Raw genomic sequence first — 27929 nt, 5'->3', positions numbered from 1 at the left:
TTGTAGGAGGTACTCGAATTGAAAAAATCCAGTTAAAGGTGGTCTTTAAAGACTAAACAGTCCTAGTGATTATGTGCACATGAACATTTCTAAAAGAAGCAGGGAAGTAAATGTGAAATTCTCATTGGCCTAAAAGTTTTTGTTTGTATTTTCTTCACATATAAAATCAGAAAGAGTCCAGCGTCCTAACAGGATGTACTGGAGACAAGGTATCTACCTTAATTGGTCTCCCGAAGCTTACTGTTTGGTGGAATCGACAAGCCTACACGGCAGCCCAAATAGTTTTTTGAAAATTACCGTTCCATCCTGTAGAAAAGGTAAATTATAATTTTTTTGTTATTTAGGAGACACCATACTTGACATGCATCAACAGGCAGACTTCATGGTTAACCAAGACATTTAATGTATCGTATGTATACAATGCAAAGCTATCACTAATTAGAAGAACAAAGTTTACAGCACGTTACTCTAATTACTAGCTTAGACATTACGCGACCTCTAAGCCAGTAATTACAGTAACACGTTTTAATCTTTGAGCGGAAGCCACCCTTGGAGAGTAAATGTAGGACATTTAAAAGAAAGGTTCACACTTATTATTATCATTACATGTGAAAAGCGGTATACATAATAAAAAACAAGTACAATAATCTTAAAGGGAACCTGTCACCCCCCTCAGGCGTTTGTGATTAAAAAAGCCACCTTGTGCAGCACTAATGCTGCATTCTGACAAGGTGGCTCTTTTAGGCTGGTTTCACATTTGCGTTTCCCTGATCTGCGGACGGCTGCGGACTTCCTCAGTGAAGCCCCGCCCTCCGCCGCTAGCTCCGCCTACTTCTGCATGCGGCCCGCATGCGACCTGCGTACCTATCTTTAACATTAAGTATGCAGGTCGTGCGGCTGTATGCGGAGGCTGCCGCATGCGTCGTTTTGACGATGCGGCGACCAGCGTAGGACGCAGCCTTTTTTTCCGCATCGTCAAAACGATGCATGCGGCAGCCTCCGCATACAGCCGCATACAGCCGCACGACCTGCGTACCTAATGTACCTAAAGATAGGTACGCAGGTCGCATGCGGGCCGCATGCAGAAGTAGGCGGAGCTAGCAGCGGAGGTGCGGCCGAGGGCGGGGCTTCACGGAGGAAGTCCGCAGCCGTCCGCAGACCAGGGAAATGCAAATGTGAAACCAGCCTTAGTTACAAACGCCTGCACACGCTGAAATAAACACTTATAAAATGTGCCCCCACATACCCTAAAATAGTCCCGGGGGCGGGACTTTCCTTCCTAATCAGATGCAGCACAGCCGTCACTGCGGGCCTGTGCACGCCGGGCACCGCCTCCTCTTCCTGCAATATCGTCCCCGGTGCCTGCGCTGTAAGTTTTTTCCAGGCATGCGCAGTTGCGCTGCCCTTCTAACTTACAGCGCAGGCGCCAGGGACGATAATGCAGGAAGAGGAGGCGGCGCCTGGAGTGACGGCTGTGCTGCGTCTGGTCTGATTAGGAAGGAAAGTCCCGCCCCGGGACTATTTCAGGGTATGTGGGTGCACATTTTATAAGTGTTTATTTCAGCGTGTGCAGGCATTTGTAACTAAAAAGCCACCTTGTCAGAATACAGCATTAGTGCTGCACAAGGTGGCTCTTTTAGTTACAAACGCCTGAGGGGGTGACAGGTTCCCTTTAAGTAATACAAGTCACGACTGGTACAGGAGGAGAGAGGACAGTTAGATGTTGAATTAGTAAACGTCTGTTCATATATGCACTGCAGCCAATATTCCTGTATTTTTGGCTGAACAAATAGCAGAGGCTGCATTTGTATTCTTGCTGTCAATAAATCCTGGAACCAGATGGACCACCATTAAGTTAGGTTCGCCAGTAAACATTTGGATCAATTGAATATTAGGTACCGCTAGAGTATCATCGCTAGTGTTATAATTGGAAGCCATGTCACTTGTTTTTTTTCATCACTTTCAAAAAAATTATTACTTAATATAATGTTTCATTTAGGATGCATTCTGCTGGGACAGGTTGTGGATCATATTGATTCCCTAATGGAGGAATGGTTTCCTGGTTTGTTAGAAACTGATATTTCTGGTGAAGGAGAAACATTATTAAAAAAGTGGGTGCTATACAGTTTTGATGACGGTCAAGAGCACAAAAAAATTCTACTATCTGATTTGCTGGTAAAAGCTGAAGAAGGTAAGATTTACACATAAATCTAATATAGCTGTTTATCATTTTTTAAGCAGTAAGTGTTTGCCTGATATTTCACCTGGTAGACAATTTTTGATATTTAAACTAAATAGTTCATGACAACATGTTTTACAACCTCATAGTGATAATTCCTCTCTAACTTACCCCAGAAGGGCAGCTATGTACTACAGTAACACATTATTTCCTCCTCCTCACATATCAGGAATCCCTGGGACACTTAGCAGACTAAAACTGAGAATAGGCCAAAATGTTCTCGGTTTCCTTCTTCCATCATTGTGCCTCCATTTTCACTGATAGTAGTAGACACCTCATCACTTCTTTTATGTTCCAATATCCTCTCTATACAGGTCACCTAAATGTATCTGGTCCGGACTTTGTGGTCCTGATTCTCCATTAGCCATTTTTTCTTCCTTGTGATTGTTTTTTTTTTTTACCGGCCATTATGAATATTGGTCTTTCTTAAATATTATATTCCCCCATGTAAAATAAAAATGAGAGATAATCATCTACTGCATCGGTGCCATGTCTCCCAGGGCTCATGTAACATTGTTATGCCACATGTGCCTTAGATTCGACCAAAGGAAGTGAGAGTGAAGCAGTCCATTACCGATTGCTGACTGGCTGCAGTGTTCACGTGGCATAAGAAACATGAGCCCTGAAGGTGAGTTTCTATTATGTTTATTTTACACAGGGGAATATAGTATATAAAGAGGGGTTTGTTTGAGAAGTGTACAGATCCTTTAATCTAGGCAAGGCTAACCTTAGGATTTTTCTCTTAAAATTTGCTCTCCAGCCTGAAATATCCATAGTTCTCAACAGCATGCCACAGTCGCTATCCCAACAAAATTTGCATAGGGGGAATCTTTAGAGCTGGCACTGAAATTTAATCCTTATGTTAACGTTTTCTACTCCCATTGCGATTGTATTCCACAATCGTCATGTTGTCAGCTGCAAAGAAAATTCCTTTTCTTGACCTTTCTTGAGTTGCTCGTTGTTGTATCTGCTCCTTTTTCTAATAGATAGTAAAGATATATGGAGAGGGCTCAAGTTATCAAGTTAATTGTATAAGAATTCTTGTACAATTTTTGCTCCCTCACCCCCAAAAAACAAAATTCAGTCTTGCACCATATATATGTGTTATGGACCCTTTATCTGAAAAGGAGGCGAAGGTATGCTGTAAAAAGACCTGGACTAACATGCAATATCATGAGCAAAAAATTGCACAAAAAATTTGGCTCGAATTTCTGTCACAAAGTAAGCCAACTAATCGGTAATGTAATCTTTAGACTAGACAGTCTTATAATAAAGCATACAGAATTAGACTTTACCTCTAGTCAAAAATTAATTATCCCTGACAAAGGAGGTGCTAGCTCCGAAATGCGTCACAGCCAGTGAAACGTTGAGTTACCAGACAGTGACTGTTAAATGCTGACGGGGAATTTCAGACAGAACCTTTTTGGGACTTCGACGCTTGGATTTATAAGGAAAATACCATTATTTGTATAGAGAAAATATTTGGAAGATGCTTTCATAGGAATGATACCAGTGCATTGCAGCTAGATCCCCTGATAGAGCAGATTAATTCATATTAAGGAGCATAGCTCATTTCTGCTTATATATGATATTCCCTCTAAGTTTCTATTTCTTTTATTTATTCAGTCTTTTGGTTATTTGCACACACAGTATTGATAAATTTACCCTTTTGTGATTGTTCCAATGCTTTACTTTCCATAGTGTTATGTTAAGGATTTTTGGAGCTCATGGTGCTATTTGCAGGGAATTATTACTAAAGTACAGGTTCTACAGATGTGTTTTAAAAGTATAGTAAACGTCTCTCATCTACAGGTGACTTGTTGGTGAATCCGGAAGATCCAAGATTTACAGTTCCAATCTCACAAATTGCTCCTGATATTGTTCTAGCTGATTTGCCGAGAAATATTATGTTAAATAACGAGGAGCTAGAATTTGATCAGTCTCCTGAGTACTTACTGGGTATGTATTTTACTGCGGAATAATATTTTTATCTTCAACTTTCTGTGCTAACTTGTGGAATCATAACGGCAACGGTGTTCATTTCATGTATGTAGTTATTTTACGTACAAGATATGATTGCTGAAAATTGTTATGTATGTATGTAATAGGAGGAACAGCTCTGAGGCCCAAACCGGTACAATTGAAATTTAGTTTAAAATAAGAACAGAGAAAACCATTAACCCCATAAGTTTAATTACTTGGGCACAGATGCACCTTGGAGTGTGAAACCTTCTAAGTCTGGCAGGAACATGCTAAGTGTAGATATGGCTCATCTGATCATGGAAATTAAATGGCCAAACCATTAAGCTTTTTAGATACACCCTGCCATCATCTTCCAAGCTGTGAACAAAAATAAAAGTTTACCCAACTTGCTATGATCCTTTTTTTCTTTTCATTTTTTATAGGGTAGCACTGATTAAATGAGGGGGTGGAGGGCTGTCTGTAGGGAAGGTGCTCACCTTTTTCCTGGTGTGTCCAACCCCAACAACAATAGTGGCAGGTAGTCAATTTCCAGAAAGGAGCTACAGATGTAAGTGGAAACACCAACCAAAACAGATCCTGGGCAAAGAAAAATTTCCAGGCACTAACTTCCTCCTGGTAAAACACTGGTGCCTTTAATTGTTTCTAAAAATAAGAAAAAACACTACGCTGCCATGTGGAATAAAAACAAAACCGAGAATATCTCCAGTGTAAACATGTCCATAGAAACTGCTTGGGGAAGACCTAGATCCAGAAAAATAAAACTAGAACATCCCACTCTGTCAGTCCAGTTTAATGCCCGTAGATATATTGCAGAGTGAAATGTTCTAGTTTTTAATTTTTTTTGTATCTAGTACTTTCCCATGAATGATCTGATTTGTGTACACTGGACAAATTCTGTCCCGCGTAGCAGCTCGGCGATATGTCTTATTTTTGGTCTAGTGAATGGGATTGTTGACCGATCCTGTCCACGCAGTGGGCTCTGATGGGGACTTTTTTGGATTGATGCAGCTATACCTACATGAGTTTTACTTATGTTTTTTTTAATTGTTTCTACTACTTTTGTTGACAAATTCCCTATAGTGGGACATGTATCTACCATACAGTATTGCAAAATTAGTGTTCAAGAGACATATATGCCTTTTGATATCTCAGTGCTACATTTTGTCTCTTCAATATTCCCCTTATTACATATCATAGGATCCAATTCGCAAGTGCAATTTAAATTAGGATTAAGCATAGCCAAAATCCTGTCTCAGAATCAAATTAACTTCGAACCTCGCCGTAATAGATGCATTAGATTGGCATCATGTCTAAGGCATTTTGGATACTTTCAATTTTGTCTCCTTTCCATCTTGAGCATTTTTTAGGTGTATGTGTGCAATGAAAGCTTTGAAGCGAAAAATATTGACATTGCAGAAATCTAAGGATTTGTGTTCATAGCTAAATTAATATCAGAATGGAATAATGTTGAGCTTTCACCAACACCCTCTTTTCTACTTTTGCAAACACATATGTAGTGATCATGCATTATACATCTCATCATTATATTATAATACAACAAGCAATGTGATTTTCCTAGCCTTGGTATGCTTTAACCCTGTTCATATCTCTTATTCTTGTGTTTTTTGAATTTTTTATTAAGTAGTAAAACTTTAAAAACCTTATCAAATTGATACTTCTATAAACAATACTGAATGGAAGAGTTACAAATTAAGTTGTGGCATTAAAAAATACAAATTTTTCTTCCAAAACACAAGCTCTTACACAGGTATGGCAACAGAAAATTAAAACTGTTACACCTCTTGGAAAGCTGTGATAACAAATATAAGATCCAAAATGATAATTGGTCTGGTTTTGAAGAGGTTAAGAAATGAATTTGATTAGAATTCACCACATTAAGTGTACCTATATCAGTTACTGAGTAGACGGTAATTTATCAGTTGTGCATATCTAAACCAGTCATGATCTCACATGCCAAGTTCATCTCAAAACACTTCAAATTATTTGTAATTTCCGCGTATTAACAAATCCGCTAAAAATGCTCTGTATTCCCTCCAGTGTAACTTCCCTTCTGATTCTGTAGTTGTTCCAAATGATTCTGCCAACTATCAACACCAGAATCATCTACTGCTAGTTTAGACACTAAAGTCACATGTGGACAAGGAGACCACAGATTCAAATATTCATATTTCAGAATATAAATGTGTCTTTCAGGTGACGGTGGCTTTGGATCAGTCTATAGGGCTGTGTATAGAGGTAAAGATGTAGCAGTGAAAATTTTCAACAAATACACTTCCCCAAGGCTTTTAAGGCAGGTAAGAAACCCAAGTAGAGCAAATCTATCATTATATACCTCTTTCTATTTTATCCTTTTAACAGTTGCATAAAAATAATAGACTGCAATTGTTTTCCTTATTTTGTTATGTAAAATCGGTCAAATGTGGCGACAGATTCCCTTTGAAAGACGTATCCCGACAAGGGTCTAGTCCAGCTCTTCTCAGGGTCTACTAGCGTTGATTGATGGGTCTCTTGTTATGGCCACGTTCTCAGTATTTGGTCAGTATGTTACATCAGTATGTGTAAGCCAAAACCAGGTGAGGAAAAGTATAATAGAAACACGTCACCACTTCTGTATCTATCACCCACTCCTGGTTTTGGCTTACAAATGCTGATGTACTTTGTGCTGGATCTGAGTTAAAGTGAACTTGTTGCCAGAAAAGTTGTTGTTAACTTGCAGATATGGGGTTCATTTGCAGGTTAATAGCGTTACTAACCTGCCCGGCACCTGCATGAAGCCAAACGTTGCGGGGAGAAAATTAACTTTATTCCTCCTGGCAGCATTAGGTTTCAGTCAAGGGGATGGCACTGGGGCTAGGTGTCACTGCTCTGAAAATACAGAGCGGCGACTGTAACTATGCCCCCAACCCTGACTGCCTCCTCCAATGCAGAGCCAGTGTCAGTCAGGTTCAGGGACGCGGTTCAGGTGACTGAACCAGCTCCGTCGCCGCCCCGTGGCTGAGACCGGGATTCTGCCTAGTAAAATAAAGTTTATTTTCTCCCCACAGCGTTCGGCTACGTGCAGGCAATGGGCAGTAATGCTATTAACCTGCAAATCAACCCCATACCTGCAGGTTAATAATGTTTTTTTCTGTTGTCAGGTTTCCTTAAATAACATGATAGGATCACTAAAATCATACACTCATGTAATATCATTGTCATTCCAGGAACTGACAGTACTTAGTCATCTCCATCACCCAAGCCTAGTGTGTTTACTTGCAGCTGGGGTTCGACCTAGAATGCTAGTAATGGAACTCGCTCCAAAAGGTTCCCTTGATCATCTGCTTCAGCAGGACAGCAGTAGCCTGACTCGAACTCTTCAGCACAGAATAGCTCTTCATGTTGCTGACGGGCTCAGGTAAAAGTGAAAAAAATAATGAATTTCAAGGGGTGTTTTCATGTTATTAAATTGTTTAATTAAGCAGCATAGAAATAAGCAAGTTTGTAATTGACTTTGCTATTTACTTTCATTCTTCTGCAATGAAAGCCCATATAATGCATAGCTTTTTGTCAAGAAAATAGACAATATGAGGCTGGCCTAGTGTACGCCGACGTTCCATTACAGGAGAGGAGTTAACTCCTAACATTTCACTTAGCTCAATCCAACCAACTGATTTCCATACAGAAGCTATGAGCAAAAACAGCATGAAAAACTGATTGAGAGCGACAGTCACCAATGGTATGTGAAAAGCAGCACTTTATTGTGGTTGTCACATGTGGCGAGAATGCATAAAGAGGAAAGTACGGGACAGCTGTTTAGCTTAAGTTATGCTTCTTTTGGCTCAGAAGAATTGTAGTTTACGCGAAGCAGCTGTCTCTTACCTCTTTATATCTACTCTCCTCATGGAAAGACCATAACAAAGTGCTTCATATGCCGCTCTCATTCAATTTTTCATGCTGTTTTTGCTCACAATTTTGCACTGCTTTATCTCAAGCTGAACACCACTATATCTGGCAATCTGCTAGTCATGTTTGCCTGAATGCATTAATGCAGGGTGTGCTATCAGTGCCTCTATTTCTGCTATTATTTCTGTGATTTTTATATGTGTTGGACCATACATCAGTTAGCTGCTTCTCTCCTTCCCCTTTCCCTCTCATCTCCTAACCAAGGTTCTCTTATCAGTCCTGTATAGTGTTGAGCGATACCATGCGATACTTGAAAGTATCGGTATCGGAAAGTATTGGCCGATACCGGCAAAGTATCGGATCCAATCCGATACCGATACCCGATACCAATACAAGTCAATGGGACTCAAGTATCGGACGGTATCCTGATGGTTCCCAGGGTCTGAAGGAGAGGAAACTCTCCTTCAGACCCTGGGATCCATATAAATGTGTAAAATAAAGAATTAAAATAAAAAATATTGCTATACTCACCTGTCTGACGCAGCCTGGACCTCAGCGAGGGAACCGGCAGCGTTGTTTGTTTAAAATTCGCGCTTTTACTTGGTTACGTGAAGTCCCGGCTTGTGATTGGTCAAGGCGGCCATGTTGCCGGGACGCGGACCAATCACAGCAAGCCGTGACGAAATTACGTCACGGCTTGCTGTGATTGGTCCGCGTCCCGGCAACATGGCCGCCATTAACCAATCACAAGCCGTGACGTCACGGGAGCCTGGACACGCGTGCTTTTTAAAATACGCGCATGTCCAGCCTCCCGTGACGTCACGGCTTGTGATTGGTTAATGGCGGCCATGTTGCCGGGACGCGGACCAATCACAGCAAGCCGTGACGTAATTTCGTCACGGCTTGCTGTGATTGGTCCGCGTCCCGGCAACATGGCCGCCCTGACCAATCACAAGCCGGGACTTCACGTAACCAAGTAAAAGCGCGAAATTTAAACAAACAACGCTGCCGGTTCCCTCGCTGAGGTCCAGGCTGCGTCGGAGAGGTGAGTATAGCAATATTTTTTATTTTAATTCTCTCTTTTACACATTATTACATTAATGTTGTTGCGATACCCGATACCCGATACCACAAAAGTATCGGATCTCGGTATCGGAAATTCCGATACAGCAAATATCGGCCGATACCCGATACTTGCAGTATCGGAATGCTCAACACTAGTCCTGTAGCATCACAATGGGTGCCAGCATGTGCAGTTTCCATAGCAGTGCTTTTAATCAGGGCTTCCACTTTCCTGAGTCTTGTGCTTGTTTCCATGTCCTGTTATTCCTAAATGTAAATATAGTAATAACAGTGTAGAACACATACTGACAAACCGTTAATGTGTAATAGCAAGTCGGAGCTCCTGACCAGAAGTGTTATTCAAGGATGAGTACCTGCCCCTTAAGCAACAAGAAAGTAATGCGACTACATAGCTCCGAGCTGCACAAGAGACAACTTGGGAATACCCCTTTTAAAACAGTTGTCCACTAATTGTATAATCCCTTCTGAATCCCCATGTTTCCCCCAGCAAAATAATAACACTTTTATACTCCCCTACGGTGCTGGCGCTGTTTTAGCGTTCCTGCCATTGCCACTCCTGGGGCTCGTGTGACATTATGTCATGCGATCCCTGCAGCCAATCAGTACTGGCTTCACTCTACTCTCCTGCAGATGTAGCTGACATCCGGAGAAAGTGAGAGGGCAGCAGCTCCCATTTACTCCAGATGTCTTGAGTAGAGAGTGAAGCCAGAGCTGATCGGCCTCAGGGATCGCATGGCATAATGTCACACAAGCCCCAGGAGAACCAGTGCCTACACGGCATAGGCATCAGAGGTGAGTATAAGTATTATTTTACTGAGGGGGAGAAATATAGGGATTCAGGCGGAGTTGTATGAGCAGTGGACAACCCCCTTTTTAATGTTGATTTTGTTTTTTCTAAATAGCAATGATTTTACTTCATTTACAGGCCATGTGACAACATGTAAATCATACTTTTTAGCGACATTCTGTATTACTTATTACATTCTAAAGTTCAGTAGATTCAACTGTCTTTTTATTGCAAATGTTTAGATCATGCATCATCTATACCGTTCCCTCATTCTCTGAACAAGCATACACATTCACTCTTACCAGACAGCAAACTATTAACATTTTCTAACTTATCATGATTGTAACTCCCCCTGTTCTAGTTCTCACATATAGCTTGTTAGTTATATTAAATTCTCTTAGTTTACTAAAAAGGTAAATTTAGCGCTTTTTTTACATTTTATACATGTTGTAACTGAAGATTTTTGCATACAACTCAATCATTCTCTGAGATTCTCTGTATGTACGCTAATTACTAATTTAAGCAATTAACATATCCAGTGATTTATTGCTCCAGTTTGTTGGCTTATATTATGCATTTGAACTCTATTGTTTTCTCCAAAAGTTGTATTCTCTATATCCTTATGTCATAGGTACCTTCATTCATCTATGATCATTTATCGAGATTTAAAACCTCACAATGTTCTGCTGTTTACGTTACATCCAAGTTGTGAAGTTATTGCCAAGATTGCAGACTATGGTATTGCTCAATATTGTTGCAGAATGGGGATCAAAACTTCAGAAGGCACCCCAGGTAATGATGATCCCACCTTAACCATAGACCTTGCTAAAGTATAAAGTAACATTCTCAGTGGTTTCTGTGTAAATATATATTGTACATGAAACACAGTCTTAACATGCTCAGATTTTTTGCACCTTGACCTGAAAGATTCCAAATTGCTCCAACATGCAGAGGGACAAACATTGATATTGGTATATATAAGGCAAATATTGGCAAACCCAGTTAAATGACAAAAATCCAAACCACATATTTAAAGGACTAACACTGGTGATTTATTTTTATTGCCCACCCACCCCTCTTCCTGTTAAATTGTGTGTAGAGAGAATGTATAGAAATACTCACCGGGTGCCATCATCTGACATTTATTATCAATACTCCAATAGTCTGCTTGGCATGACTTGACCACATTTGTGACCTGTTGTCTCACACAACTTGTGACGTGACAGGTCACTAATGTGGTTACATGATGCTTGCGAAGCAAACAGCTGCTCAGTTGTAGTGATGGGGGTCAGAACTTCATCTGTCCAATATAGATGGCTTATCCTAAAAATAGGCTATCCTAAAAATGGCTTATCCTAAAAATAGGTTAAATTCCTCAGCACCGATTTTTAAAGGCACTAAGGAATAACAGTATAGCGCCGCCTGGCAGTGGCAATTGATAGCTTACACCTTCCGGTAACATCCACGGCCAGTTTTGAAGACAATTGAAGCTGATTAACACCTTTAATCTCGACATTGATATTTACAGGGTTACAATGGGGTCACAAGACCCCCTTAGTAACCATCGGAACTGCACGATAAGAATCGCTGGACCTTATGTGATAACCCCAGGGTACGGTGGCCTATGAGATCCAGCAATAAGCAGTGACTGCTCTCATCCACTGCAGTACACAAGTATTTGCAGCAAATACAGAAATTTCATTTTTACACCTAAAATGTCATATTTCCAAATCTCAATGTTATAAAATTCTGTGAGGCACCTATGGGTTCAAAATACTCACTACACCCCTAGATGAATTCTTTAGGCAGTGAAAATTCCAATATGGAGTCACCAGGGGGCTTTTCTGCTGTTCTTGCATATCAGAGGCTCAGCTAATGGAGCCCACAATCTAGTCAAATGAAATCTGCATTCTAAAATCCAAGTAGCGCTCATTCCCATCCAATCCCTGCCGGGGGCTGCAAAAGTAGTGTCCAACCACATATTGGGTATTGCTACAGTCAGAAGAAATTGCATAAAAATTGTGGGGTCAAATTTCTCTCGAAGACGAAAATGTACGTAGTATAAGGTCCTCAAAACTGCTAAATAATAAAAAAAAACTTAAAAGTCACAAATTTTATTAGAAAATATTAAAATGGAATAACTTTTAGGGTATGTTCCCTCTGGGCGTTTTTGCTGCTTTTTTTTTACTGCATTTTTGTATGCTAATTTTCAACTGCTTTTTACAGTACCAGTAAAGCCTATGAGATTTCAGAATCATTTTTTCTTCCACCTGAACCTGCAGGGTAGAGCGTGTCTGCATTGCCATGTTTTTTAACCTACTATTTCAGCAACCCTACTCGGTGATCTAATTACATATAAAGGGGCCGCACCTTCAAACATATCACACAATTGTGATTCTATACACTTAGGGTATGTGCACACGGTGCAGAAATGTGTGCGGATTTTTACATGCTGATTTTGGTAAATCTGCCGGAAATTCGCACTGCGGATTTACCACGGTTTTTCCGCAGTTTTTGTGCGGATTTCACCTGCAGTTTTACACCTGCGGATTCCTATTATGGAGCCGGTGTAAACCCCTGCGGAATCCGCACAAAGAATTGACATGCTGCGGAATAAACAATGCAGCGTTTCCGCTCGTTTTTTTCTGCAGCATGTGCACTGCGGATTTTGTTTTTCATAGGTTTACATGGTACTGTAAACTCATGGAAAACTGCTGCGAATCCGCAGCGGCCAATCCGCTGTGGATTAACAGCAAAATCCGCAACGTGTGCACATACTCTACCTGAAACCATGGGTTGAATTGTATTTGTGCTGGCTATATCCTCTATACCCACGATTTTAACAACCCTATTTAGTGATCAAGCTACATATAAAGTACCCCACCTTTATTTATCTCACACGTTTTGAGACTACTGGCATCATTGTCACTTTTGTGTTAGCACATACCCTCGAGCGTGGTATCATTTACTGTTCAAGATTTCAGAAATCTCATGCACACACATTGATTTTTTTTGTCACCAGAATTTTGTGCTTTGCAGTGTTTTTTTGATATGGAGCATGTCACTTCTTTCAGCGTTTTTTCAGTGTTTTCACCCACTGACTTGAATGAATGATGAAAAAACGCTGCAAATATGCAGGTTGACTTTTTTTTGCAGCTTATTTGCTGCAGAAAAGTCAAGGACAGCAGGATGTGACCTTGCAGTCTGCTCTGTTATCTCTAGATGGCAGGCTGCATGGTTGCATGATGCGTCCATACAGCCTGTCATCGAGAAGAGACACTGAACAGCGGACCCAAACCCCATTCACTTAAATGGGTCACCAGATAATGCAGTGCTTGCCAAACTGTCGTGTTCATGACAGCACGGCAAACACCGTTTCTGATCGGCGATGAAACCATCCCCACCAGTCAGAGAGCCGCGGTTCCCATGCTGTTAAAAGACCAGGTGAGCCAGCAGCTGTGATTGGAAGTATAAATTTTACCTCTGGTTACTGGTGTCGGCTGATGGGACTACCGCTCCCATCGTCCGACACCTGCTGCTAATAACAGTGAGAGCTGGAGCAGCTGATGGGAGTATTCATCATCGTCTCCTGCGCTGTAAATAAATAATAAAAAAAGAACCCTGCATGTGTTCCCCGTATTTTTGATAACCAGCCAGGCAAAACTCACAGCTTGGTGCTGTAACCCTCAGCTATCAGCATTAGCAAGGCTGGTTATCAAGAATAGAGGGGTCCCCAAGCTGTTTTTTTTTAAATTATTTAAATAAATAATTAAAAAAAAACAAAACGGTGTGGTGTCCTTCCCCCTATTTTTGATAACCAGCCCTTTTAAAAACAGACAGCTGGGAGACAGCCGCCCAGAGAAGCCACATCTGTTAGATATGCCAATTTTGGTGCTTTCCCGAATCTTCCCACTTGCCCTGTAGAGGTGGCAAGTGGGGTTCATATTTGTGGGGTTTGTCACCTTTGTATTGTCAGGTGACATCAAGGCCACGGATTACTAATGGAGAGGCGACTATAAAACACCTATCCATTACTAATCCTATAATATACATGGTAAATAAAGACACAGCCAGAACAAAGTCCTTTATTTTAAATAAAACAAAACACACTTTTGATTTTTTATTTTAAAATAACAAACACATTTATACTCGCCTAATGCCTAATTCCACCGAAGCCCCCGTCTTCTGTAATAAAACAAAAATAAAAACAACAATATCCCTCAGCTCTCCGTCGTTCTGTCCCACGCCGTAATCCATGTCTGGGGGATAAACATTTTTCAACCTGGACCAAGCCATCCAGGCTGAGAAACACTGGTGAATGAGCTGTTGCGAGCCCAGCCTCAGTGACTAGCTGTTATGTCACGGAGGCTGCGTTCCCAGCCGGGCTGAACTGCGGTGACCTCGGTGAGATCTCCGATAGCACTGTGAGAAAGTCAGACGGTGTAGCGGCAAGTTCACCGCTGTTCAAATTCACCGCAGTGAAATTCTCCCTGTGAACTCGCTTCTGCACCGTGCGACTTTCTCACGGTGCTAGCAGGGATCTAATTCATTCATGATATCACATTAAATATCCACAACCTTCTACAGTAGATGATATAGCAGATTGATATTTGTCTTGATACTGAACCCAGACAGTGTAATAGACAAAGGGAAAGGGACTACTAAGGTACCATATTATAATAAAGTGCCAGTGCTTAATCTATAAACATGGTCATGCAAAGTAGCTGATGTTAACACACCAGATACTATAGAATAGTATTGTGACAAGATTCCACAATAGAATGGAGAACCCAACAGATAAATTGCCTATGCTGTAATTATACACATAAGAACTAATGTTTACTAAAAGACTGAAACACATAAGACACTATTAGATACTTAATCTTATCATTCCAGATTCAATTGGAGAAATAAACAAATATAGTGCCTATACTTTGATAAATGCAGTCCACAATAATAGGATATGAGCAATTTATCACATGCTGAACTGCCCCAAAACAGGATAATGCAACATCCATTCCTTATGAGGCTGATCTATGTCCATGGGTTACTTATTTCTAATCTTGTTTCCCGTATGTGTTTCCCCCATTGAAATTTCATCAGGAGGCTTTGATAGACATGTTGGCCAGTCATGAGGTCAGATAAAGGATCTTTGATTACTTGTAGGGTTTTTACACTGGTTAAGCATATCAAGGGCCCTCCAAACACGAGCCCGCAAACCATTCCATCAATGTCTGTATTCCAAAACGTCTCTCTTGCCTTACTGAGCTGTGCTGCGCGCTCAAACAGTAGTTTTCCTCCACATATGGGGTATCTGTGTACTTAAAAAAGAAATTGCCCAACAGAGTTTTTGGTCCATTTTCTACTGTTACCTTTGTGAAAATAAAAAATGTTGGGCTAAAACTATATTTTGCAAGACCTTTTTTTTTTCATGGCTCTACATTATAAACTTCTGGGAAGTACCTGGGAGTTCAAGGTGCTCAACACACATCTAGATACATTCCATCAGGGGTCTAGTTTCCAAAATGGGGTCATTTTGTGGGGGGGGGTTTCACTGTGCTGCACATCAGGGGCTTTCCAAACACGACTTGGTATCCACTCTCGATTCCAGAGATTTTTGTGTTCAAGTCAAGAAGCTCTTTGCCTTCCTAGCCCTGCCATGCACCAAAACAGTTTTCCCTCACATATGGGGTTATCGACGTACTCAGGAGAAGTTGCACAACAAATTTTGGGGTCTATTTTCTCCTGATACTCTAGTGAAAATAAAAATTTTGGGGCTAAAGTAACATTTTTTTGAAAAAAAAACTAAACTGTTCATTTTTTTCCTTCCACATTGCTTTGGTTCCTGTGAAGCACCTGAAGGGCTAACGAACTTCTTGAATGTGGTTTTGAGCACATTGGGAGGGGTGCACTTTTTAGAATGGTGTCACTTTTGGGTATTTTCTGTCGTTTAGGTCCCACAAAGTCACTTCAAATGTGGTGTGGTCCCTAAAAAAAATGGTTTTGTAAATTTTGTTGGAAAAATTAGAAATTGTTGATCAACTTTTAACACTTCTAACTTCCTAACAAAAAAAATGTACGTTTAAAAAATGATGCAGATATAAAGTAGACATGTGGGAAATCTTATCTATTAACTATTTTGCGCGACATATCTCTCTGGTTTAAGGGCATAAGAATTAAAATTTGAAAATAGCAACATTTTCAACATTTGCACGAAATATCCAATATTTTTACAAATAAACAATAATAAATCAATGGAACAATTCTTTTTAAGGCCCCCGTAAACATTAGATTGTTGTCAGCGGAACAGTGCTTCAGCCAAGCATTTGGCCAACAGCCATCTTGGCCGTCTATCCCATACACAGAAGCTCCCTTTCAGCTGTGCACTCCTGTGTTCTCTGTGAAAATGCCGAAAGACATGTCTGCCAGTGGTTTATCTCCAGGAGAATAAAGTGATCGGATATCCAAAATCAGACATGTCTGATCAGCATCTCCTTTGACAATCAGTTCGCTGACACCACCACACACACAATCATGTAGGGTCGGACATATCATTGGTGCAACGTAGGCAGCCACAGAGGGGCCCAAGAGGTAAGGGGTGCCACTTTCACCTTCAAGTTAACAAACAGTTTCTGTCATAGACACAAAGAGAGGGTCATATACTGTTCTTGCACATGGGCCCTCTCCATTTATGTCCGCCAATACTTCTGTTAACCAAACCTATCGATATCAGTGGGTGCAGCCGACATTAGTTTACGGGAGCTTTAGATTGCTGTTTAAAGGTTTGTTTTATAACATACTGACCACATTATTTTATTGTATTTATTGTTTTAGGATTTAGAGCACCTGAAGTTGCAAGAGGAAATGTAATTTACAACCAGCAAGCTGATGTCTATTCGTTTGGATTGTTGCTCTATGATATTCTGACAGCTGGAGCTAGGATGGTTGAAGGGTTGAAGTTTCCAAATGAATTTGATGAATTGGCTATCAATGGGAAATTGCCTGGTAAGTTTTCTGTCTGTCGAGCTATTATGCCAAATTCCCTGTCCACCTTCACATCAGGACTAATCTGCTAAAACTATGCAAGAAAAGGTGTCTCTAGCCAGTGAGATATTATTTATCTGCTCGGAAAAATAAAATTTACTGTCTGTCTGGTTGCTATGGGCAGTAATGTCAGTGTTTCTGTTAATTTAGATTATTGCCGCCCTCTTCTTTCCACCATAATCGCTCTTTGTATAACAGCCTAGCAGATCTGACTTTATAGTACACTGCAAGATATTTAAGATATTTACATCCCATATCCACCTTAATCACAATGTGCGAGTTGATTAATGTTCACTTTTTGCATGTCTTAATGTTTTAGATCCAGTCAAAGAATATAATTGTGCTGCATGGCCAGAAGTTGAAGTATTGATTAAAAAATGCTTAAAAGAAAATCCTCAAGAACGTCCTACATCTGCCAAGGTACACAATTCTGGGAAGGACACTTTTTGTGAATATATATACTAGCTGAAGAGCCCGGCGTAGCCTTGGCATAGTAAATATCTGTGGTTAGTTATAGCACCTCACTTCTCTTATTTTCCCATCACGCCTCTCATTTTCCCCCTCACATCTCTCATTTTCTCCCTCACATCTTTCATTTTCCCCCTCACATCTCTCATTTTCTCCCTCACACCTCTCATTTTCCCTCTCACTCCTCTTATTTTCCCCCTCACTCCTCTCATTCCCCCCTAACACTTGTCATTTCAACCTCACATCTGTCATTTTCCGATCACTCCACTATTTTCCGTCACTCCTCTCATTTTGCACTCACACCTTTTCATTTTCACCTCACACCTCTCATTTTCACCTCACACCTCTAATTTTCCCCTCACACCTCTCATTTTCCCCTCAGTATATACATGTTTGTCATCTCCTTTATATATAGTATACACCTGTATGTCATCTCCCCTGTAAATAGTATATACCTGCTGTATGTCATCTCCTCCTGTATATTGTATATACCTATGTGTCATCTCCTCCTGTATATAGTATATACCTGTATGTCATCTCTTCTGTATATAGTATATACCTGTATGTCATCTCCTCCTATATATGGTATATACCTGTATGTCATCTCCTCCTGTATATAGTATATACCCGTGTGTCATTTCCTAGTGTATATAGTATATACCCATGTGTCATCTCCCCTGTATATAGTATATACCTGCTGTATGTCATCTCCTCCTGTATATAACTATGTGTCATCTCCTCTTTTATATAGTATATACCTGCATGTCATCTCCTACTGTATAAAGTATATACCTGTGTCATCTCCTCCTGTATATATAGTATATACCTGTATGTCATCTCCTCCTGTATATAGTATATACCTGTAAGTCATCTCCTCCTGTATATAGTCTATACCTGTGTATCATCTGCTCCTGTATATAGTATATACCTGTCATCTCCTCCTGTATATAGTATATACCTGTAAGTCATCTTCTCCTGTATATAGTCTATACCTGTGTGTCATCTGCTCCTGTATATAGTATATACCTGTCATCTCCCCTGTATATAGTATGTACCTGTATGTCATCTCCTCCTGTATATAGTATATATCTGTGTCATCTCCTGTATTAGACCTCGTTCACACGTTATGTGGTCAGTATTTTTACCTCATTATTTGTAAGCTAAATTGGCAGCCTGATAAATCCCCAGCCAACAGGAAGCCCTCCCCCCTGACAGTATATATTAGCTCACACATACACATAATAGACAGGTCATGTGACTAACAGCTGCCGTATTTCCTATATACATTTGTTGCTCTTGTAGTTTTTCTGATTATTAATCAGATTTTTATTTTTGAAGGATAATACCAGACTTGTGTGTGTTTTAGGGCGAATTTCATGTGTCAAGTTGTGTATGTTGAGTTGCGTGTGGCGACATGCATGTAGCGACTTTTGTGAAATGAGTTTTATGTGGCGACATGCGTGTAGCAACTTTTTGTGTGTCGAGTTGCATGTGACAGGTTAGTGTAGCAAGTTATGTGCAGCAAGTTTTGTGCGTGGCGAGTTTTATGTGTGGTGCTTTTTGAGTATGTGCAAGTTTTGTGTGAGGCAACTTTTGCATGTGTTGCAACTTTTGTGCATGTGGCAATTTTTCTGCGTGTGGCGAGTTTTCCATGAGGTGAGTTTTGCACGTGTGGTGAGTTTTGCGTGAGCCTAGTTTTGCATGTGGCGAGTTTTGAGTGGCGACTTTTGTGTTTCGACTTTTATGTGGAGAGGTTGGTGTATGTGTGGAGAAATGTGTGCTGAGGGTGGTATATGTGTTCAAGCACGTGGTAGTGTGTGGCGCATTTTGTGTGTGTGTTCATATCCCCGTGTGTGGTGAGTATCCCATGTCGGGGCCCCACCTTAGCAACTGTACGGTATATACTCTTTGGCGCCATCGCTCTCATTCTTTAAGTCCCCCTTGTTCACATCTGGCAGCTGTCAATTTGCCTCCAACACTTTTCCTTTCACTTTTTCCCCGTTATGTAGATAGGGGCAAAATTGTTTGGTGAATTGGAAAGCGCGGGGTTCAAATTTCGCCTCACAGCATAGCCTATGACGCTCTCGGGGTCCAGACGTGTGACTGTGCAAAATTTTGTGGCTGTAGCTGCGACGGTGCAGATGCCAATCCCGGACATACACACACACACACACACACACACACACACACACACACACACACACACACACACACACACACACACATTCAGCTTTATATATTAGATTGTTTCTTTTCATGGGACAACACTGAAGATATGACACTTTGATATAATGTAACGTAGTCGGTGTACAGCTTTTATAACTGTATGAATTTGCTATGCCCTCTAATTAATTCAACACACAGCCTTAGGCTACTTTCACACTAGCGTCGTGCACTGCACGTCGCTATGCGTCGTTTGGTTGAAAAAACGCATCCTGCAAAAGTGCTTGCAGGATGTGTTTTTTCACCATTGATTTGCATTAGTGTCGCATTGCGACGCTTTGCCACACGTCGCAACCGTCGTGCGACGGTTGCGCCGTGTTGTGGCGGACCGTCGACTGCAAAAAAGTTACATGTAACTTTTTTGCTGCAGATAAACCGCCATTTCCGACCGCGCATGTGCGGCCGGAACTCCGCCCCCACCTCCCCGCACCTCCCCGCACCTCACAATGGGGCGGCGGATGCTCTGGAAAAATGCATCCGCTGCCCCCGTTGTGCGGCGCATTCACTGCTAGCGTCGGTACGTCGGCCCGACGCACTGCGACGGGCCGAGTACGACGCTAGTGTGAAAGTAGCCTTAATGTTTAAACCGCTGGCAACAAAAGTGAGTATACCTCTAAGTGAAAATGGCCAAATTGTGCCCAAAGTGTCAATATTTTGTGTGGCCACCATTATTTTCAAGCACTGCATTAATTTTCTTGGGCAAGGAGTTCACTACAGCTTCACATATTGCAACTGGAATCCTCTTCCAATCCTCCATGATGACATCACGGAGCTAGTGGATGTTAGAGATCTTGCACTCCTTCACCTTAGGTTTTAGGATGTCTCACAGATGCTGAACAGGAGATATGCTCGGTCAGTCCAACACCTTTACCCTTAGTTTCTTTAGCATGTCAGTGGTCATCCGGGAGGTGTGTTTTGGATCGTTAACATGTTGGAATTCTGCTGTGGCCCAGTTTCTGAATGGAGAGGATCATGCTCTGCTTCAGTATGTCACAGTACACCAAATAAGTTTATATTGGTCTCATCAGACCACTTTACATGTTTCCGGTAAGCCATGTTCTCAGTCTGCTTGCCTTCAGCAAACAGTTTGCAGGCTTTGCTGTGCATCATCTTTAGAAGAGGTCTCCTTCTAGGACGACAGCCATGCAGACCAATTTGATTGTATGGTCTGAGCATTGACTGGCTGACCCTCTACCCTTTTAACCTCTGCAGCAATGCTGGCAGCACTCATACGTCTATTATGAAAAGACAACCTCTGCATATGATGCTGAGCATGTGCACTCATTTTTTTTGGTCGACCATGGCAAGGACCGTTCCGAGTGGAACCTGTCTTGTTAAACCACTGTAATGTCTGTCTTGGCCACCTTTATGTAGAGCAACAATAATTTTTTTCAGATCCTCGTCAAGTTCTTTACTGTGATGTGCCTTTTTGTACTTACAGTGACCGGTATATGAGAATGTGAGAGCGATAGCACCAAATTTTACAAACCTGCTCCCCATTCACACCTGAGACCTTGTAACACTAATGAGTCACATGACACTGGGAAGAGAAAATGGCTAATTGGACACAATTAGGGGTATATTCACTTTTGTTGCTAGCTGTTTAGACAATAATGACTGTGTTGAGTTATTTAAATAGAACACCAAATTTACACTGTTACTGTACACTGATTACCTTACATTGTTTCAAAGTGTCATATCTCCAGAGTTGTCCCACGAAAAGATATAATAAAATATTTGCAAAAATGTGAGCGTGTACTCTATTTTGAGACAATGCTGTGTGTGTACTGTATGTGTGTTTTTGTAAATAGGTTCTTTAAAAAAAAAATTATATATACACATACTAGATGGTGGCCCGATTCTAACGCATCGGGTTAGAATATGCATGTAGTTTATTTATGAAGATTTAAGAATAATGCAATGAATACACAGGATTTTCCGGGTAAAATATATACATTATCAGTGAAGCGGTGTTTAAATCTTGCGCCAATGTCACCGATTGGTCGCGCCCGGCCGGCCGCAACCAATCAGCGAAGCGTGGTTCAAATCCCATGCCAATTCACGGACGGACTGCTCCTGTTGCTGATTGGTCTCGCCAGCTGCCCGTGACCAATCAGCAACGTGGGATTTCCGTTACAGACAAACAGACAGAATTAGACGATTATATAGTACATACCCGATGCGTTAGAATCGGGCCACCATCTAGTATTCATATAAACATTGGTGCTTACATTTATGTTTTAACCCATTGGACACACAGCCATTGTTTTTCTCCTGTCTTTAATTTAAGAGTCAAAACTTTATTAGTCATCTATCGCTGTATGACAGCTTGTTTTCTACAGGATGACTTATAGTTTTCAAAGACCCCATATATTTTACCATATGATAAACTTAAAAATGAGGAAAATTTTTATTCTCTCCCTTACACACTGTCCTCCATGTTGTTCTCTCCCTCACACACTGTGCTCCCATGTTATTCTCTCCCTCACAGACTGTCCTCTATGTTGTTCTCTCCTTCACAGACTGTCCTCCATGTTATTCTCTCCCTCACAGACTGTCCTTCATGTTATTCTCGCCCTCACAGACTGTCCTTCATGTTATTCTCTCCCTCACACACTGTCATCCATGTTATTCTCTCCCTCATAGACTGTCCTCCATGTTATTCTCTCCCTCACAGACTGTCCTTCATGTTATTCTCGCCCTCACAGACTGTCCTCCATGTTATTCTCTCCCTCACACACTGTCCTCCATGTTATTCTCTCCCTCACAGACTGTCCTTCATGTTATTCTCTCCCTCACAGACTGTTCTCCATGTTATTCTCTCCCTCACAGACTGTTCTCCATGTTATTCTCTCCCTCACACACTGTCCGCCATGTTATTCTCGCCCTCACAGACTGTTCTCCATGTTATTCTCTCCCTCACAGACTGTCTTCCATGTTATTCTCTCCCTCACACACTGTCCTCCATGTTATTCTCGCCCTCACAGACTGTCCTTCATGTTATTCTCGTTCTAGTATATGTGTGTGGTTTATTTATGAACGCTGTTTGGTCGCGCCCGGCCGGCCTCGACCAATCAACGATGCAGGATTTCGGTTACAGACAAACAGACCCTTAGACAATTATATATATAGATATATATATATATATATTTTTTTTTTAAAGAACCTATTTTCATAAAATCTTTTTGGGTTGGTGGAAACTATTTTGAGCAAGCCTACAGGTTGAGCCTTATTGGTGTGCAATTTGGCACTGTTGTGGGCCTTCAGTAGGCCCCATCTGCCATGTACACCTATTAGCATCCTTCGCAAGTGTTAACAAACCACCAAATTTATGGTATTACAATTGCATTTTTATAGCCAACTTCATCAGTAGTCTGTGTCCATGAGCTGTTCTTCTATTGGAGGCTTCTGATGAACAGGTCGGGTCACATGCTCCTCCATCAGCAGTCATTTAAGTGGACCGGAGAACATTGCAGTCTTTGATGAAGGCTAGGCTAACAAGTGGAGGAGAGCCTGTAATAATTAGACATTAGTTAGCTCCACAATATCGTGACCCAATACAACTGATAAAATGAAGATAAAGTGGCCAATGCCTCTAATGAGGCACTGTTTTTATTTCATCATTTACAAGGTTGCAAAGCATTGGTGTTTTAGAGGGGATTTGTTGCAGGTTTGCAATCTTAGCCTTGGCTAATTGGCGTCTACAGGTGGCAACAGTTCTCTTACCTTGTTTTTATTACTCTAGACGCATTTTGGCCAAAAACCACACCACTACAATACTACAGTAATTCTCTGTAAAATGTGCGTGTTTTATTCGGACTCCCATGACGGCACCACAAGAGAGGGGATCCGCCCATTAGGAAGAGGAAACCTACAGATACAAAAGGGCGGCACCTCTCACACGTATCAGTTGGTTTCCTGTTCCTAAAGGGACTGGATCCTACAGAAGATTTTTAGGAATCCCAGGCCGGCCGGCCGATTCAGGTAGCGGTGGGGGGTCTCCTACCTCGGCCGGTGCGGAGCACCTGAAGTGGTCACGGTGGTCCTGGCAGGGCTGCACGGCGGTGACATGATCACCAGGGAGCGGTCGCCGGTGGTGTCCTGTCTCCGGGGCCGGCGCGCGGTAAGTATCTCTGGTCCCCCTCCCTCGAGTGCTGTGCGGGCTCTGTTGGGGCGGCGGCATCAAGGTGGCGCAACACCCGGAGCGTGGCTGGCTGGCCTCGGCGTCCCACGTTGTTTGCAGCGCTGACAGGAAGCGCTGCGGGCCGAGGGTGACGTCGGAAGGCGGAGCCGGCGATGACTTCCGGGTCGCGGGGTTTCTGCGCATGCGCTGGGGCTCCAAGATGGCGGCACCCTCCGGAGATTGCATGCCGCTCACCCTCAGGCCCTGGGGCGATCCCCTGCAGCTGCGGGGAGGTGGGTGGGTAACCGAATGAGCGCTGAGCAGATATGCTGACCGAAGGAGGGGCTATATAAGAGAGCTCCAGGTGCGTGTTCCTTGCTTCTGGCCTCCAAATTTCTAAGGATGGAGTCTGATCAGGATCAGCAGCCCTTGCTGCTGGACAAAGTATCCCAGAAGCCCATGGATAAAGAACACGAGAAAAGGAGCAATGGATCTGGCTGCAAAAGCTCCTCCAGACAGGGGTCTGGAGCATCAGCCAGAAAAGATCCCCCTCGTACTTCGGTATCTCTGTGGGTGTGGGCAACCACTGGTAAGTGATCTTCGAGAAAGTTCACTCAGTGACCGATCTCCCCTCGTATGTTTTGTCATAGGGAAAGAAAAGCATCAGTAAGGCGACGCATAGGGAATGTGCCATCTGCGGGGTTCCCTTGCCTGACTCGTGCCCTAAAAAACTATGCGACCCCGGTATCCAGCAGACGGTGAGGTCTTGGAAAGGGGGAGGGGATATGGCATTAGATCTTTATAGACTAGTCTGCCTTACTTGCCCCCTCAGGTAGCGGAAGAATCCTCTTCTATTGCGGCCAGTCTGAAGGAAATGGTTAGAATGGAAGTTACACAGTCCATTAGGAACCTTTCACAAGCAGGAGGCTCTAAGCAAAAAGCTCAGTGGACATCCGATTCGTCTATGGATAAGGACAAGAGCGAAATCTCAGACGATTCAGCGGCATCATCCTCCTCTTCGGATGAAGACGCTGCTCGTTTTTGCTTACCCCTAGAGAGGATAGATAAATTAATAAAGGCGGTCAGAGGCACAATGGGTATAACAGAACCCAAGCCTCAACTATCTAAAGAAGAAATGATGTTCAGTGGACTAGAGCAAAAGAGACGTAGAGTTTTCCCTCTGAATGAAAAAATACAGGAACTTATTAACAGGGAGTGGAAAAAACCTGAGAAAAAAGGTTCCTTACCGCAAGCACAGAAGCGTAGGTATCCTTTTGATGACCCAGCAGTCAACAATTGGGAAAAAGCCCCTAAATTGGATGCGGCAATTGCCAAGGTGGCAAAGCGATCCTCTCTCCCATTTGGGGATATGGGAACTCTCAGAAACCCCCTGGATAGAAAGGTGGACACCTTCCTAAAAGGTACTTGGGAAATGGCGGCCGGCTCCTTAAGACCTGTGGTGGCGTCAACCTGTACGGCAAGGTCAATGATGGTTTGGCTGGACCAATTAGAGACTCCGTTAAAACAGGGGGCCTCTAGAGACTCTATACTCTGTCATGAATCCCCAATGGCTAGGGATAGCACAGGACAAGCAAAGTACAAATGAATAACGGACGAGCTCTAGGATGATGGAACCTGGGCTGACCGCTGCCCTACGCCTGACAAACGCAACTAGAGATAGCCAGGGAGCGTGCCTACGTTGGTTCTAGACGCCACGCACCAGCCTAAGAGCTAACTAGTACTGCAGAGAAAATAAAGACCTCACTTGCCTCCAGAGGAATGAACCCCAAAAGATATAGTTGCCCCCTCACATGTATTGACGGTGAAATGAGAGGAAGGCACACACATAGAGATGATATATATAGATTTAGCAATTTGAGGCCCGCTGTAAACTAGAAAGCAGAACGATACAAAAGGGGACTGAGCGGTCAGCAAAAAACCCTAATCAAAAAACCATCCTGAGATTACAAGAACCCATGTGCCAACTCATGGCACATGGGGAGAACCTCAGTCCACTAGAGCTACCAGCTAGCATAGAGACATAATAAGCAAGCTGGACAAAAAACCAAACAACTGAAAATCAGCACTTAGCTTATCCTGAAAGATCTGGGAGCAGGTAGGCAGGAACCAAACAGAGCACATCTGAATACATTGATAGCCGGCAAGGGAATGACAGAAAGGCCAGGTAAAATAGGAAACACCCAGCCTCTGATGGACAGGTGGAAACCAAAGGCCGCAACCCACCAAAGTCACCCAGTACCAGCAGTAACCACCAGAGGGAGCCCACAAACAGAATCCACAACAGTACCCCCCCTTGAGGAGGGGTCACTGAACCCTCACGAGAACCCCCAGGGCGATCAGGGTGAGCTCTATGGAAGGCGCGGACCAAACCAGTCGCATGAACATCGGAGGCGACCACCCAGGAATTATCCTCCTGACCATAACCCTTCCACTTAACCAAATACTGGAGTTTGCGTCTGGAAACACGAGAATCCAAGATCTTCTCAACAACATACTCCAATTCTCCCTCCACCAGCACCGGAGCAGGAGGCTCAACCGAAGGAACAACGGGCACCTCATACCTCCGCAACAACGACCGATGGAACACATTATGAATAGCAAACGATGCTGGGAGATCCAAACGAAAAGATACAGGGTTAAGAATCTCCGAGATCCTATAAGGACCGATGAACCGAGGCTTGAACTTAGGAGAAGAGACCTTCATAGGGACAAAACGAGAAGACAACCACACCAAATCCCCAACAAGAAGTCGGGGACCCACGCGGCGACGGCGATTAGCAAACTGCTGAGTCTTCTCCTGAGATAACTTCAAATTGTCCACCACCTGATTCCAAATCTGATGTAGCCTGTCCACCACCATGTCCACTCCAGGACAATCCGAAGACTCCACCTGACCAGAGGAAAAACGAGGATGAAACCCTGAATTACAAAAAAAAGGAGAGACCAACGTGGCAGAACTAGCCCGATTATTAAGAGCAAATTCGGCCAGTGGCAAAAAAGCAACCCAGTCATCTTGGTCAGCAGAAACAAAACACCTCAAATAAGTTTCCAAGGTCTGATTAGTTCGCTCCGTCTGGCCATTCGTCTGAGGATGGAATGCAGACGAGAAAGACAAATCAATGCCCATCTTGGCACAAAACGTCCGCCAAAATCTAGACACAAACTGGGATCCCCTGTCAGAAACGATATTCTCCGGAATCCCATGCAAACGAACCACGTTCTGAAAAAACAAAGGAACTAACTCAGAGGAGGAAGGCAACTTAGGCAAGGGCACCAAATGAACCATCTTAGAAAAGCGGTCACACACAACCCAGATAACGGACATTTTCTGTGAAACCGGGAGATCAGAAATAAAATCCATGGAAATGTGCGTCCAAGGCCTCTTCGGGATGGGCAAGGATAACAACAACCCACTGGCCCGAGAACAGCAAGGCTTAGCTCGAGCACACACTTCACAAGACTGCACAAAGGTACGCACATCCCTAGACAAGGAAGGCCACCAAAAAGACCTGGCCACCAAGTCTCTAGTACCAAATATTCCAGGATGACCAGCCAACACAGAAGAATGGACCTCGGAGATGACTCTACTGGTCCAATCATCCGGAACAAACAGTCTTTCTGGTGGACAACGATCCGGTTTATCCACCTGAAACTCCTGCAATGCACGTCGCAAGTCTGGGGATATGGCAGACAATATTACCCCATCCCTAAGGATACCAGTAGGCCCAGAGTCTCCAGGAGAGTCAGGCACAAAACTCCTGGAAAGAGCATCTGCCTTCACATTCTTTGAACCTGGCAGGTATGAAACCACGAAATTGAAACGAGAAAAAAACAACGACCAACGAGCCTGTCTAGGATTCAAACGCCTGGCAGACTCAAGGTAAATGAGATTCTTGTGATCAGTCAAGACCACCACACGATGTTTAGCACCCTCAAGCCAATGACGCCACTCCTCAAATGCCCACTTCATGGCCAAAAGCTCCCGATTACCCACATCATAATTGCGCTCGGCGGGCGAGAATTTTCTAGAGAAGAATGCACATGGCTTCATCACC

At 42.6% G+C, this 27929-nt stretch overlaps 1 protein-coding gene across 3 annotated transcripts in view; it reads left to right on the top strand.

The window, feature by feature from the left end:
- Positions 1-27929, top strand: part of LRRK2 (leucine rich repeat kinase 2) — a 220063-nt gene that overhangs the window by 146088 nt on the left and 46046 nt on the right. For all 3 annotated transcript variants that reach the window (XM_077264815.1, XM_077264816.1, XM_077264814.1), the window contains exons 37-44: positions 171-317; positions 2000-2191; positions 4052-4198; positions 6437-6537; positions 7447-7637; positions 10627-10787; positions 16830-17000; positions 17359-17459. In XM_077264815.1, coding sequence (XP_077120930.1) covers positions 171-317; positions 2000-2191; positions 4052-4198; positions 6437-6537; positions 7447-7637; positions 10627-10787; positions 16830-17000; positions 17359-17459 — 1211 coding nt within the window. The remainder of the gene's footprint in view (positions 1-170; positions 318-1999; positions 2192-4051; positions 4199-6436; positions 6538-7446; positions 7638-10626; positions 10788-16829; positions 17001-17358; positions 17460-27929) is intronic.

This window comes from Ranitomeya variabilis, chromosome 5 (assembly GCF_051348905.1).
Source record: "Ranitomeya variabilis isolate aRanVar5 chromosome 5, aRanVar5.hap1, whole genome shotgun sequence".
NCBI lineage: Eukaryota > Metazoa > Chordata > Amphibia > Anura > Dendrobatidae > Ranitomeya > Ranitomeya variabilis.
Note: the sequence above shows the minus strand (reverse complement) of the source record. Positions and strands in the feature narration are given on the sequence as shown.